Here is a 15,090-nt window from a genome sequence, read left to right on the forward strand (position 1 = left end):
CCAAAGACAGGTGCAGTAAAGTCGGGGAGGGAGAGGATAATCAAACTTCTCATTGATGTACGAGTTGACGCGACACATCAAAGCACTGCACTTGATATATTTCAATAATTTGTGTTTACCGATGCATTAATTGCAACGCATGCATGCATACCGTGACTCTCCTTTTGATACTTGCATGTGTTGATTTAATGCAGCTTGAAGTAGTATAAAATATGTGATGGTAAAGCTTTGTAATACCACAGCCCAAGTCGAGAGATGGTTGTGCACGAGGAGGGCAAGATCACCGATACGTCACTTACCACAAGCTCACCGATCACCAGAGCGTGTGTCCGCTCGCGCCCTGCAAATGCCCCGTGCCCGTCTGCGGCTACGAAGGCCCGCCGCCGGCGCTCTACCACCACATCAGCACCGCGCATCTCATGCCCGTGCACAGGATGCAGTACGACAAGGTGCTCCAGCTGCAAGTGCCACTGTCGGAGCCACGGCTCTTGCTGTTCACGGAGGAGGAACGCCGCGCGTTTTTCTTGGTCGGCGGCGTGCTCGACATCGGCGCGCCTATCGTCGTGTCGGTCGTCTGCATCAGAGCGGGGGCGTCCCCACTGCCGCACTACGTGGCCAAGTTGTGGGCGAACGGCCCGCCGGGGGAGCCCAAAGGCACGACCGACGCCGTCAAGGTGGAAATGGAGGTGACAAGCAGCAAGGATCCCGGCGACGTCGACGTGCAGGAGTTGACCTTCTTGACAGTTCTGCACATGCTGCTGGCCGGGGCTAAGCTTGTGTCCCTCCACATTCAGATTGACAAGCTCACGTCCTAAATGTTTCTACAGTGCCTTCTGTTTATCTTAGTAATATGCTAATATAGGGATTACCTTGGTCTACTTTAGCTTAAGAAATGGTGGGTTTTGGTGGCGATAAAAAATTAAGTTTATCAATGCATTAATTGCAATGCATGCATGCATAAAGTACATGCATTGGTCAATTTTACCTTAATACTTGCATGCAATGATTTAATGCACCTTGGAATCTGAACATGTGTTGGGGAACAACCAAATTGAGCCTTATAAAATGGAAAAACTAAAATTTTGAGATAAGCCCTATAAAACCGGAAAGGAAAGAGTAGAAAAATAAGTACTCCATCCGGGAATAGTGCCGCACTTCGAAACTTGAACCGTCAATAAATTTTGAGCTTGAGTCTCATCACATTCCAAATTACTCCATGCTATATTGAATTGCAACCTGTTCACACCGATCACAACCTAAACGGTTTCCCACTTAGGAGCGTATTAGTACTCGGTTATAAATACTAGTATGCCAAGATGACTGCGCATTCCTCCTCAAGTCCTCATCCACAAAAACAAACAAGCCATTCAGCATCCTTCCCTTGCGTCTGCCATGGCCAGCGTGAGTTCTGGGTCGAGAGATTGCCACCAGGGAGAGGCGAGCATGGAAGCGGAAGCACGAGAGATGTCCCGCCTCGCTGCGAGAGCAGCCGACATGTCCCGCCACGCGGAAGTAGCAGCACAGAGGTCCTGCCGCGCCGCTGAAGCAGCACGGAGGTCCCGCCGCACCGTCGATGCAGCATACTGGTCCTGCCGCATCGCGGAAGCAGCAGAGATATCCCGCCGCGCCACGAATGCGGTAGAGATGTCCCGCCGCGCCGCGGCGGCCTGGGAAAATTTCTCGCGTGCAGGCGACGACTGTTATAGGCGCATGCGTGCGATCGTCCATGGACAGATGGATCAGATCTCCCGTTTTGCGAGGTTGCAGGACGACATGAAAGCCTCGTTTGAATAGGCTATCGGCGCACTAAGGGAGGGCAGTGAGAGGCTCCGGGCCGAGCACGACCTGCTGAGAGAGAAGATCATCCAAAGTGCAGACCAGCAGGAGGAGACCAGTGCCTTGTTGAAGAGGACCGGCGTCATCGTCAAGAAACTTATGGATGAGAATGACATGCTCCGCAACGAGCGCCAAAGGCTGGTGGAGGAATCCGTGGATGTTCTCAAGCAGCGTATTGAGGACACAAAAGAGCTCATCGCCGCTCGCCGCGGAGACTAGTTCCCGCGGCCTGCAGCAACGCATCAAGAAAGTAGAGATCAGCGAGCCAGATCCTTGTCTTCCTTCTTCTTTTGCCCTTGTGTATTTCGGGCGTAGCTGCATGTGGCTTTTTAATTATATTTCTAATTATGTAAGACAATTATTCGTCCTTCTCTTTCTGTGGAAGATCAATGTTGCGAGGCTGGGATGAAGAAAACTCTTGCTGTAGCGACCCTGGCGTTGTTGTTCTTCTAGTTGCTGCTAGGCTTCCTTCAGTTTCCTGGTTTCTTTTGATGTAATAATTGGTTTAGGATGTGGATTGTGTCGTCGGTTATAATGTTGGGTTCTAGCACGGATGTTTGGCCTTTGTTGGCCTCTTGGGATGTTGCGATTTCAATCTGGTAGCTTTTAGTCCTTCGTGTTAGGCTGGAGTTGTGCTGAACTTCTTGTGAATTGTGGTGGTTTTCAGTAATGAAAATCTGAAGGGACAAGCCCTTCTTTGATCAAAAAAATTAATCGTCCTTATATATTCATCAGTCTTTTCTAAGTCACAGCAGATGCTATATAGGTCCGTCGGATCTTACATCAAGATTCGTGCTTTCAGATTTTCTTTTTTCTCTCTTAAATCTCAGTCGAGTGAGACATAGCCACGCCATTAAACAGAGGCTCGGGCACCATTAATGGAGACCTTGGGAGAGAGGTGGATGGCAGATGGAGGTGAAAGGGCTCTCCTCCCGATAAGCACGCGCAGGGGTCTGATCGCACGCCTCTCGCACTACTCAAATAGCTACCCTGCACGGCACCTCCTAGCTAATAAAAAATGGGGACGCGTGGCGGCACGTAAATGGTACTAGTAAGTAGAACGCCCACGGTTTCAACAATACTTGTGTTTCCGATTGTAACATGGTAGCACTTGTTCCAAAATGACTTTGTTGATTGTTAATGTGTGCGCCTTCGCAAATCGTACTGCAAATTTACCACAGCATGTTGGTGCCGTGTCATGGCACCAAGCCAAGTTTCATTATTTTCATGCGTGTTTTGGATTTACAGGAATTAAAAAGCTAAGTTTCTCAATGTTTCCAACCTAGCCACGACGCCCAGAATTTTGAATTTCATTCCCAGTTCTTGCATGTAACCTAGAAATTTACCCAAGGACACACATGTGATTTTTCAACCAACTCTGGTGCACTGGAACATGTTCTTGTATTTCAAATTTGAATTATGCACACAAAGGTGACATGTTCCCTCCCAGAACCACGAGCCTTCTTGAGAGAAGCTCTGATTTGCAAGAAGCTTATACCAAAATTTGTTCCTATTCGGCCAATTTTTTTTACCATGGCATGGTACTACCATCACATGACACCATGCCAAGTTTCATGATTTTAAAACCAAGTTTCTCAATGTTCTCGATCGAGCCACGATGCCCAGATGTTTGAATTTGATTCTCATTTTTTGCATGGGACCTAGAAATTCACCCGAGGACACAAATGTGGTTTTCAACCAACTTTGGTGCACGGGAGCATGTGCTTGTAGTTCAATTTGAATTATGCACATTAAATGACCAAAAACTCAATTAATGTGTAAATAAGGCCAAACGAAGCCGGAATAATTCCAAAATTTAACAGGGCACTCATGTAGTACTATGTTGCCTTTGTAAATAAACTCAAGGGGGACAACGTATATCATTTCGCACTCAAAGGTGGCACGTTCCCTCTCAGAACCACGAGCCTTCTTGAGAGAAGCTTGGGTTTGCAAGAAGCTTATACCAAAATCTGTTCCTATTCGGCCAATTTTTTTACCACAACATGGTAGTACCATGACATGAGATCCACGCCAAGTTTCATGATTTTCAGACGTGTTTTGGATTTACAAGAATTTTAAAACCGAGTTTCTCAATGTTCTCGGCCGAGCCACGATGCCCAAATGTTTGAATTTGATTCTCATTTCTTGCATGGGACCTAGAAATTCACCCGAGGACACAAATGTGATTTTTCAACCAACTTTGGTGCACGAGAGCATGTGCTTGTAGTTCAAATTTGACTTATGCACATTAAATGACCAGAAACTCAATTAATGTATAAAAACGACAAACGAACCCATAATAATTCCAAAATTTAATAGGGCACTAATGTAGTTCTACATTGCCTTTGTTAAACTCAAAGGGGGGGCAGCGTATATCGTTTCACACTCAAAGGTGGCACGTTCCCTCTTAGAACCACGAGCTTCCAAATCGGCCCAATTTTTTTACCACAACATGTTAGTGCCATGAAATGACACCATGCCAAGTTTCATGATTTCCAGGCGAGTTTTGTATTTACATGAATTTAAAATCAAAGTTTCTTGATGTTCTTGGCTGAGTCATGACGCCCAGATGTTTGAATTTCATTCTCATTTCTTCCATGGGACCTAGAAATTCAACCAAGGACACACATGTGATTTTTCAACCCACTTTGGTCCACCGGAGCATGTGCATGCAATTCATATTTAGATTATGGACATTAAAAGTCCAGAAACTCAATTAATGTATAAAAAGGCCAAATGAACCCGAAATAATTCCAAAATTTAATAGGGCACTCATATAGTTCTATGTTGCCTCTGTAAATAAAATCAGGGGGGGCAGCGTATATCATTTCGCACACAAAGGTGACACGTTCTCTCTCGGAACCACGAGGCTTGTTGAGAGAATCTCCGGTTTTCCAAGAGGCTTATACGAATACTTGTCCCAATTCAGCCAAAAATTATACGTATGAAAACAGGGTTTAGATTATCCCAAACATCTCGCTACCTAGACCAATAATGTACTATGATTTGAATTCAACATAAAATGGATACAAATATTTGAATTGGAGAGCGTATGGTACATGTAGTTCATAGTGAAATATGATTACTGCTATATGTATGTTTTTTGTTATCAAGATAATATTTAAATTATTTTGTAACTTGACAACAATCGTATTCAAATAAGGAAAATTGATTCAAATTTAGTCCATGTGGTAGACGACAATATATATGTTCACATGGTGGAGTGAAATGTTCATATATGATGGAAGATCAAAATGTACGACTACATCAATTATAAACCGAAGGTCACCTAACGATATATTCGAATTCAACATAACGTGGATTCAAAAATAAAAATTCGAGATCATGGCATCTGTAATCATATAAAAAGGGACATTACTCTTTCTTTGGTGGGAATTGATTTGTTTTTTGTTCATGTTGAGGGAAGTGCGAATCGATTTGGTACTGTGCAGGGTAATCTTGTTCTCCCGATTTTTTTTACATTTTTCTTGTAGTTTTTTCAATGGCATCTATAGCAATATAGTAAAAGGGGACATGACTCTCTTGTGTCTTGTATGAATTGTTTTTTTACACGTTAAGTTTGTTCTGCCGAACAAGGAATCCGCACCTTGTTATCCCGAAATTTTCAAGCTCGAGTATCTTTTGTCTCACCTGCTTTGAAACTCCTGCTTCTTCAGCCCGCGCCGCGCCTTGTTATCCTGAAATTTGGACGCGCGCGAGAACTCCCTCCTCATCCGAAATCGCTCCTGCAGCCCAGACACGCGAAATCCCCCTTCTACCCCTTAGCCGAAAATGAAGCTCCACGTCGCGGTGTCAAAACCGGTCGGGGTACGCTGGTAACTTACCCTACATTTCGGACAAGCGCGTCCCTAAGCTTGGCTCCCCCCTCCCCCTTCGCCCCCCATTCGTACACCGAGGCCGCCAAAACCCGCGAAACCCCACGCTCCTCCGTCGGCCTCTCGACCGCCGCCCAGCCAGAGACTCTTCCCCGACTACGTCGTCCACCGCAACAGCTCGCCGTCCCTCATCCACTGCACCAGACGAGGATCCGTTGTCGATCTCGTCGTCCCACCGGATCAGCCGCCCCGTCCTCCACCTCCAAGGAGCTGCCCCGACGTTCGCCTCGTCTATCACGCCACCTCAATCCCCACAGCGCCATCTTGACCTGCCCCACCGAAACTGCAGCACCCTCACCAATTCCTCCGATGAAGCCGAGGCCAACTCGGCACAACCAAGGAGGTTCTGCACTCACCGCTGCATTTTATCTTTTATTTGATCTCACGGGGCTGCCGGTGCTCGATACTGAGCAGACATGGCATGTCTCCATCGACGGCGCCATCGCCGGCCACATCATCCACGACGTCTCTCCCCCATGTCGTTGCTTCCTCGGCGGCGACTTCCACAACGGCACTAGCTGCAGCTGCTCTGGCTCTCGCTCACGCTGCGGCTCTGTTCTTGTTGTCGGTCGCGCTACTGCACTGCTCCTGCTTTCGTTCATGCCGCTGTTGCTGCTGCACGACCTCCGGCGGCTATAGGAGTTGCTGCTTTAGCACTCGCTCACAGTGCTACTGCACGACTTGCTCTCTGCTAGTGCGTTCCCTGCTCGAGCGTCTGCTGATTTAGATCACTGCTTCTCTGCTACTAGTGCTCGAACGCCCTAAACATCTATTGCAATGCTCTGTTACTAGTTCAATCAGTTTCGACAGTAAAATTCAGTTTCGACTGTGAAGTTCATTTTCTTCAGTTAAGTTCAGAGTGAACAGTACTTACAGCATCTGTCGGAGTGGCCGTGGCGCGGCTGATGCGTTTTACATCTAGCACTTTTTGGTGATGTATTTTACATCATCTATTGCAGATGATATTAGGGTCCCACTTCAGATTAACATTGTCTGTCTTGTCATGCTTCAGCCTCGTCTCCGTACACCTTAGCAGAGCTGCTCCAACGACGGAACCGTCCATCACAGCGGAGCAGTACCCTTGGCGCCGTTTCCAGAGGCCTTGGATCTTCTTCCCCGCCTCCGATAGTCACACCAGCATCATCACCATCCTCCATGTCCAACCCAATGATGTTGAGGTCCACAAGGCTATGCCAAAGAGGTTGTACACTCGTCGCATCACTTTATTTCTCCATTCCTCTGTTCTTCCAATTCATGTGAGCCAAACACACAGGTTGACTGAAATCCTATGTTTCCAAATGCTATGTTTTGCACGTGCATTCCTATCCTATTCCTGTGTTTTTCCTGTCCCTGCGTTTATAAAATCCTCCAATTCTAAGGAGCCCTTACAGATTTACTTCATTTTCAGATAGGCGTCAAAGAAAACTCTGTGTGTTATGTCCTGCTCCCCCCTGCAGACTTCCTTTCGCCGCCTCAGATCATCTTCCCCGTTGCCGGCAGCCACGCCAACCGCATTACCATCACCGACTGAGCAGATGAACCTGAGGACTACACAGTTCCGGAAGAGAGGTCGCAGTCTTTCGTGTTTGCTTACGTTATACATCGGTTATTATTACCTGCTACTTTATCGTTCAATCTTGAGTTTTGAATTGCCCATGGGTCTCATATCGAGCCATCAACGAATATTATCTGTCTACTATCTGGTTCATCTGGGGTCTTCTATGTGGTTCATGTTGGGTGGGCAAGAAACAATAGATGATCCATTGTCTATCTTTTTAAACTGAAGCTATAATCTACCTGGTATCATTAGTTTTGGATCCATCCACTCGTTTTCTACCATCAGTCTTGATTTTTGCATGCACCCCTTAGGCCTTACAAAATCTAACTATTTTTATTATTATGCATGTCAGATATTATACACAATCATACTGAACATGTAGACAAAAAGAGAAGACCATTGCGTGTGAATATAATGTCATGCAGACGCCTCTCCCCCCTCCCGCATTTCCAGATTGTATTCTAGAGGAAGATAACTGTTCAGATGGAGATTCAGAAGGAGCTGACCACGCCTGTTTACCACCTGAGGTGTTTGCTCTAACCTGGCATGCTGATGTTGGTCATATCATGCATATGGCGGCTTGCATTGCTTACATTATACATCTTATATGTCGTCAGCTTAGTTTAGATTTGCTTTGTGTGAATGCCACCTGTTTGGTTTCTATATCATACTCCCACCATTCCTAAATATTTGTCTTTTTAGAGATTTCAATAAGTGACTAGATACGGAACAAAATGAGTGAATCTACACTCTAAAATATGTCTTTATACATCCGTATATGGTAGTCCATTTGAAATCTCTTAAAAGAAAATTATTTAGGAACGGAGGGAGTATATGGGAATTATGCAATGCCATATGCTTTAGCCAGGCATCATATACGTGAATCATGCAATGCCATCCTGTTTAGCCAGTCGTCGTATATGTGAATTGTATCGTGCCATATTTTTTCCATAATGTATTCCATTTGTCAACAATGTTTATACATTCATCTACTCTTCCTGTGCATCAGCCATTTGAGTCGGTCATTGGAAAATCTGGAGTGAAAACAAGGTCTTCTGAGCAGTCAGTGCTACCTGTCGATGCAGATTTCTTGTTGGTTACAGATAGCTACTCAGAGGAGGATTCAGAGAGAGATGACCAGTCGTATTCCCCTCCCCCCAGGTGGATGCTCTAACTTGGCTGGGTTATATTGCTCATATCTTGCATATCTTGCATTGCCATGCCATCTGCTTAGATTAGACATGCTTTGTGTGAATGCCTCCTGTTTGCTTTCTATATCAGATATGTGAATTATGCAATGCCATTTTTCGGCCAGTTATCATATATTATGCACCGCCATGGAGCCAGGCATCATATATGTGAATTATCTCATGCCATCTTTTTTTCATTACGTATCCCATTTGTCGACAATCTGTGTATATTGAACTACTCTTCATGTGTATCAGCCATTTGAGCCGGTTATGGAAAAATCTAGAGTGAAAACAAGGTCTTCAGAGCAGGCAATGGTACCTGTTGAAGCATATATCTCGATGGTTACAGGGAGCTCCTCAAAGGAGGATTCAGAGACAGATGACCAGTCCTATATCCCACCTAAGGTGTATGCTCTAAGTTGCAATATTTATATTTCTCATATGATGCATATGGTGTCTTGCATTTCTTAGTTTAGACATCATATGCACACTATTGAATTCTATCTGCTTAGTTTAGAGATCATACATGCGAGTGCAAGTTGCTTAGTATATGAATCAATTATGTCAATTATATGATGCCATCCTGTATACTTAGACAACATGTATGTGAATTATTTCATCCCAACCTACTTTAGAAAGACATCATATAGTTTAGTTATGCCATCCTATTTAGGTACTCATCATATGTTGAATTATGCCATTATATCCTGTTAAGTTATCCATCATATATCTGAAACTGTGTCATGCTATCATGTTTAGTTAGGCATCATATATGTGAAATTGTGTCATGCTGTCCTGTTTGGTTAGACAACATACATGTGAATTACCACATCTGTCTATCATACAATATCTGTACGTTCAATTTCTTTTCTTGTTTATCAACCATTTGAATTGGAGGGGGTGATGGCAGTATCTAAGGGAGCAAAAACCCGTTCTTCACAAAAGACAGTGCTACCCGTTGATGCAGATAGAACCATGGTTGTACTGGCCCACAAACTAGCCCCACCACACATAATCGAGACTCTTCCAGATTGCACACTTACACCGTTGGACAGAGAACCAGCTACAACCCATCTATCCGCAACCCCACCGGATAGTAACCCACTTATAGTTGACAAAGCACCATGTCCACCACAGAGTACCCCCACACGAGCAGTTTGTAAAGCTACTGCAGTGCCCAAAGCACGAAGACCACCACAGCTAACCCAAACTCCACGTTTAAAGCAGAAGAGTAACTGTTCTCGGGTCAGATTCCGTAGCTATGGTCCATACTCCTTTGCTGTTGCATCACTGTATTTACTCATACCAACTACTTTCGAATTTGAAGGATCCAATTGAAACTCCAATGGCGCAACAGGTATGTTTTAAACCTATTTCTTTAACTGGATTGTTGTTCTAACTTCTTGCTCTATGTTGATTTCAGTTTAAGTTGCATAAACAGTTATGTTCTCATGTGATGCACATTACAAGTGTTGCCAATGCTGTGTAGTTTCTCACACTTATATTCTGTCTATGCTGCTATGTCTTAAAAATATATGAGTTGAATTGTGTCTCTATCTTGATTAGGGAACATAAACTAGAATGATATGGACAATACAGTGACCATAGTACATAGATATATGTTTGTTTCATGTTGTTATCCTGTCCACCGTACTACTGAACCGGTTTACCAAAATGAGTTTCGTATACTACAAGCTAAACCTGTGATGTGTCTACTTGTTTCTCTTGTAGTATACAAACAGAATATTGGAGAAGAGCACCCCACTATGCAATGGTAGAGAAAGTAATGCAGATAAGGTTCAAGATAGTGAGACAACCCTGTTAGTCTCCAAGAAAGGTGATAAAAACGATCTTGTAGACAGTGAGAAAACCCCACAGTCCTGCGTTGATGTAATGTTCGAGTTACTGGCCAGTACCGCTCGCACAAGCTCTTCCAACACGCTGCCTGAATCACTTTGGCTTCTTCAGTCTCAGCTACAAGCTGAAAGGCATCAGTCAGCTGTGCTGCGGCAAGAAGCCGAAGGACTGAGGAAGTCCCTGCAGAATTCAAATGCGTACTTTCTTGTGCAACAGCAAGCGCTGGAGGATTTAAGCGCCAAACAAGAGAAAGTTAATAAGCTTGCTAAGCATCTTGCCAGCATTATGGGTACCCAGGATATTGTTTCTTGAGCTCTTCTGAAGTGGTTTCAGTTCTGGACTTGTTTTGCTGCGGCGTTTATATGCTAGTGTGTTCCCTATATTTGCACTGGTGGCAAACTTTGATGCCCAGTGGATGTAATATGTGTAATAGCCGTGATAGCCTAGCATAAGTTGCTCGCTTATTTATTTCCTTGTTTTGTTTATTTGTTTGCTTGTAGTCAATGCAGTTCTTTTTCCACGGTTTGCTAGTGGCTGCAATAACCTATTTTTTAAAACTAGGCCACAATAACCATGGGCTAATATTTACTGTAGTGACACTGGGCCTCCTACGGGCCGTAGAAATAGTGGGCCTTCTATGGGCTGTGGAAACAGTAGGCCTTCTACGGGCCGTAGAAACAATGGGCCTTCTACGGGCCGTAGAAACATTGGGCCTTCTACGGGCCGTATCATCAATGGGCCTTATACGGGCCGTATGATCGATTGGCCAAACATGGGCCAATAACAGGCCTCATTATGGCCGTAAACGGGCTAGAGTTGGAATCGTCCGTTCATGGGCCAACCATAATGAGCCATCGTTAATAGGCCGTATTTGATGATGCTATGAAAACGGCCCAACGAATTAACGGACCACAAACGGGCCGACTGTAACCACAAGCTAAATTTGGCCCACAAGCAGAAAATGACAGTAACGGGCCGTAAGTAAACGAATGCTGGAAATGAACCCAAGAATAAATGGGCTCTGAGAAGGCCGAAAGATAACATGGGTTGGAAATGGCCCAATGGACTAACGGGCCGTTAATGGGTATAAAGTGATACACTGTTCATTACGCGCCAGTTTCACCACGGGCCGTTAATGGGTGTAAAGTGATACACTGTTCATTACGGGCCAGTTTCACCACGGGCCGTTAGTAGGCCAAGAGTTACATAGGGACTCATATGGGCCCAAAGACGTCATGGGCCATACATGGGCCAGAAGTGAAAACGGGCTGGAATCATATTGGATGGCCCGGATGATGCTACTGGGCCTAATTCGGATAGGGCGTAACGGGCCTTGGGTTAGTGGGCTGTAAATGGGCTATATTCGAATAGGTCGTTAACATGCTTTCCATGGGCCGCCCTGCCAGCTTTTGACCAAGTCAAATGGACCGGCCTTTCACAGGAATGGGCCTCTATTGGGCCGTGCCATGTGTCGACGTATCATAGGCGCCTTCCGTCCAATGAGTGGTTGACATCTGTCCCAACGATGAGTTGACACGTGTTTCCTCTAGCCAATGATGATTTTACACGTGGAAAATCCCCATTGGTCGGGGCTGTTAACGGTTTATCGGATCCAAAACCTGACCCGATAGCTTAACGATGTTCCGTTATGGTGGATGCCACGTGTCGGTCACCCTTGACGAAAGCACTTCTATGACGCGCGATTTATCGTCATGGAAGTGGACACTTCCGTGATGATGATTTTGGTAATGTCATGGAACACTTCTACGACAGCACAGGTATGACTATCTTGGTTCTGTCATAAATTTGTCATGGATGTACATGCATGACAAAAAAAGCGACCTACTGTGACAAACACGTATCATCATGGAAGTGTATTTTTTGTAGTGCATTGTATTGGGTGTGTTGGGGACACAAGTGACTCTTTGTTATTTGGTTGCAGGGTTTCTTGAGAGAGACCATCTTCATCCTACGCCTCCTATGGATTGATAAACCTTAGGTCATCCACTTGAGGGAAATTTGCTACTGTCCTACAAACCTCTGCACTTGGAGGCCCAACAACGTCTACAAGAAGAAGGTTGTGCAGTAGACATCAACCTCTTTTCTGGCGCCGTTGCCGGGGAGGTGAGTGCTTGAAGGTATATCTTTAGATCTTGCAATCGAGTCTTTTAGTTTCTTGTTTTATCACTAGTTTAGTTTATAAAAGAAAACTATTAAAAAAATGGAATTGAGTTTGTCTCATACGCTTCACCTTTTTAATATCTTTCGTGAGTATGATGGAAAGGAAAATTGTGCTCAAGTGCTAGAAGAAGAAATCTATAAAATGTTTGGCACTAAATGTTTGAATGATGAGCATGATTGCAATGTTGTTAGTATGAATTCCTTGAATATCCATGATGCTAATGATATGCAAAGCCACAAGCTTGGGGAAGCTATGTTTGATGAAGATGATATTTTTTGTCCCCCAAGTTTTGATGAGCAAATTTATAATGATAATAACATGCCTCCTACTTATGATAATTATTGTGATGATACATATGCTATAAAAAGTAGTGAGGATTATATTTATAAAACTTGTCATGATTATGGTTACCCCTTTTCTGAACATTACTCTTTTAATGTGGAAACAATTAATAGTATTCGAGTCTCTTATGATGCTCCCACTATTCCGAATGAGAAGAATTTTGCTTATGTGGAGAGTAATAAAATTTCTATGCTTGTAGATCATGAAAAGAATGATTTAGGTGCTGGTTATATTGTTGAATTCATTCATGATGCTACTGAAAATTATTATGAGGGAGGAATATATGCTTGTAGGAATTGCAATAATATCAATTTTCCTCCCTATGTGCTTAAAGTTTTGAAGTTATGCTTGTTTTACCTTCCTATGCAAGTTGATTCTTGTTACCACAAGTTGTTTGCTCACAAAATCCCCATGCATAGGAAGTATATTAGACTTAAATGTGCTAGTCATATTCTTCATGATGCTCTCTTTATGTTTCAATTCTTTTCTTTTATGTGAGCATCATTGAAATCATCATGCCTAGCTAGGGGCGTTAAACGATAGCGCTTGATGGGAGGCAACCCAATTTTATTTTTTCCTTTTTTTTGCTCCTATTTAGTAATAAATAATTCATCTAGCCTCTGATTATATGTGGTTTTATGTTTTAATTAGTGTTTGTTCCAAGTAGAACCTTTGGGAAGACTTGGGGAAAGTCTTGTTGATCTTGCTGTAAAAAACAGAAACTTTAGCGCTCACGAGAATTGCTGCCATTTTTTTATTGGAGAGTTATATTTAGTTAATTATTCTTTAATATGATTAATAGATAAATTCCTCACGTCCAGAAATTTATTTTAGAATTTTATGAGTTCCAGAAGTATACGTTTGATCCAGATTACTACAGACTGTTCTGTTTTTGACAGATTCTGTTTTTCATGTGTTGTTTACTTATTTTGATGAATCTATGGCTAGTAAAAGAGTTTATAAACCATAGAGAAGCTGGAATACAGTAGGTTTAACACAAATATAAATAAATAATGAGTTCATTACAGTACCTTGAAGTGGTGATTTATTTTTTTATACTAACGGAGCTTACGAGTTTTCTGTTAAGTTTTGTGTTGTGAAGTTTTCAAGTTTTGGGTAAGGATTCGATGGACTATGGAATAAGGAGTGGCAAGAGCCTAAGCTTGGGGATGCCCAAGACACCCCAAGTTAACATTCAAGGATATCCAAGAGCCTAAGCTTGGGGATGCCTCGGAAGGCATCCCCTCTTTCGTCTTCCCCTCTTTCATCTTCCCCTCTTTCATCTTCGTTCATCGGTAACTTTACTTGGAGCTATATTTTTATTCACCACATGATATGTGTTTTTCTTGGAGCGTCAATTTATTTTGTTAGGATTTTCTTGCTGTTATTTGGAAAAATGTTTTGCATCTTTTATTTCAATAAAAGTGGCATTGATAGCCTTTAATATGGCTATTTTAGAAGTCCAGATGTTGCTGTTTGAAAACAGAAAGTTTACCGCTGTTGCAATAATTCCCTGGAAAAGTAAGAATGTGATAAAATGTTGAAACCTTTTGCATATTAATATATGATAAATTTACTACAGTGGGAATTTTCTTTCATAATTGTTGGAGCTAGGGAAGTATGGATCTTGTTGCACTCTTTACAGACTTATCTCACGATAGGACTATTTCAGAACTGTTTAGGCAGATTGCTGTTATGCTTGCATTGTTTGCATATGTTTGCTTCTTTAATGATTCTACTTGAGGATAGGACTATTAAATATGCAGAGGCATTTAGTATGCAATGTTGAATAATAATTTAGTGATTTTCTACAGTAGAGTATGATAAGGTTTTTGCAATGGTTTATACTAACTTATCTCACGAGTCCTTGTTGAGTTTTGTGTGGATGAAGCTTGTGAGATTTAGGCAGACTGTGATATGAGAGGAATTAAGGAGACACAAAAGCTCAAGCTTGGGGATGCCCAAGGCACCCCAGGATAATATTTCAAGAAGTCTCAAGCGTCTAAGCTTGGGGATGCCCAAGGCACCCCAGGATAATATTTCAAGAAGTCTCAAGCGTCTAAGCTTGGGGATGCCCCGGTTGGCATCCCACCTTTCTTCTTCAACAACTATCTGTTAGTTTCGGTCGATCCTAAGTTTTTGCTTCTTCACATGATGTTTGCCATTCTTAGAATGTCATTTTATTTTGATTTTCTTGCTGTTTGAATAAAATACCAAGATCTGAAATTA

At 43.1% G+C, this 15,090-nt stretch overlaps 1 protein-coding gene across 1 annotated transcript in view; it reads left to right on the top strand.

Moving 5' to 3' along the window:
- Positions 1-434: 434 nt before the first annotated feature.
- Positions 435-15,090, top strand: part of LOC147979944 (uncharacterized) — a 40,171-nt gene continuing 25,515 nt past the window's right edge. Inside the window, exon 1 of the mRNA XM_087515409.1 lies at positions 435-776. Coding sequence (XP_087371535.1) covers positions 435-776 — 342 coding nt within the window. The remainder of the gene's footprint in view (positions 777-15,090) is intronic.

This window comes from Triticum urartu, chromosome 3A (assembly GCF_056163025.1).
Source record: "Triticum urartu cultivar PI428250 chromosome 3A, HENAU_Tu73, whole genome shotgun sequence".
In the NCBI taxonomy this organism is placed as follows: Eukaryota; Viridiplantae; Streptophyta; class Magnoliopsida; order Poales; family Poaceae; genus Triticum; species Triticum urartu.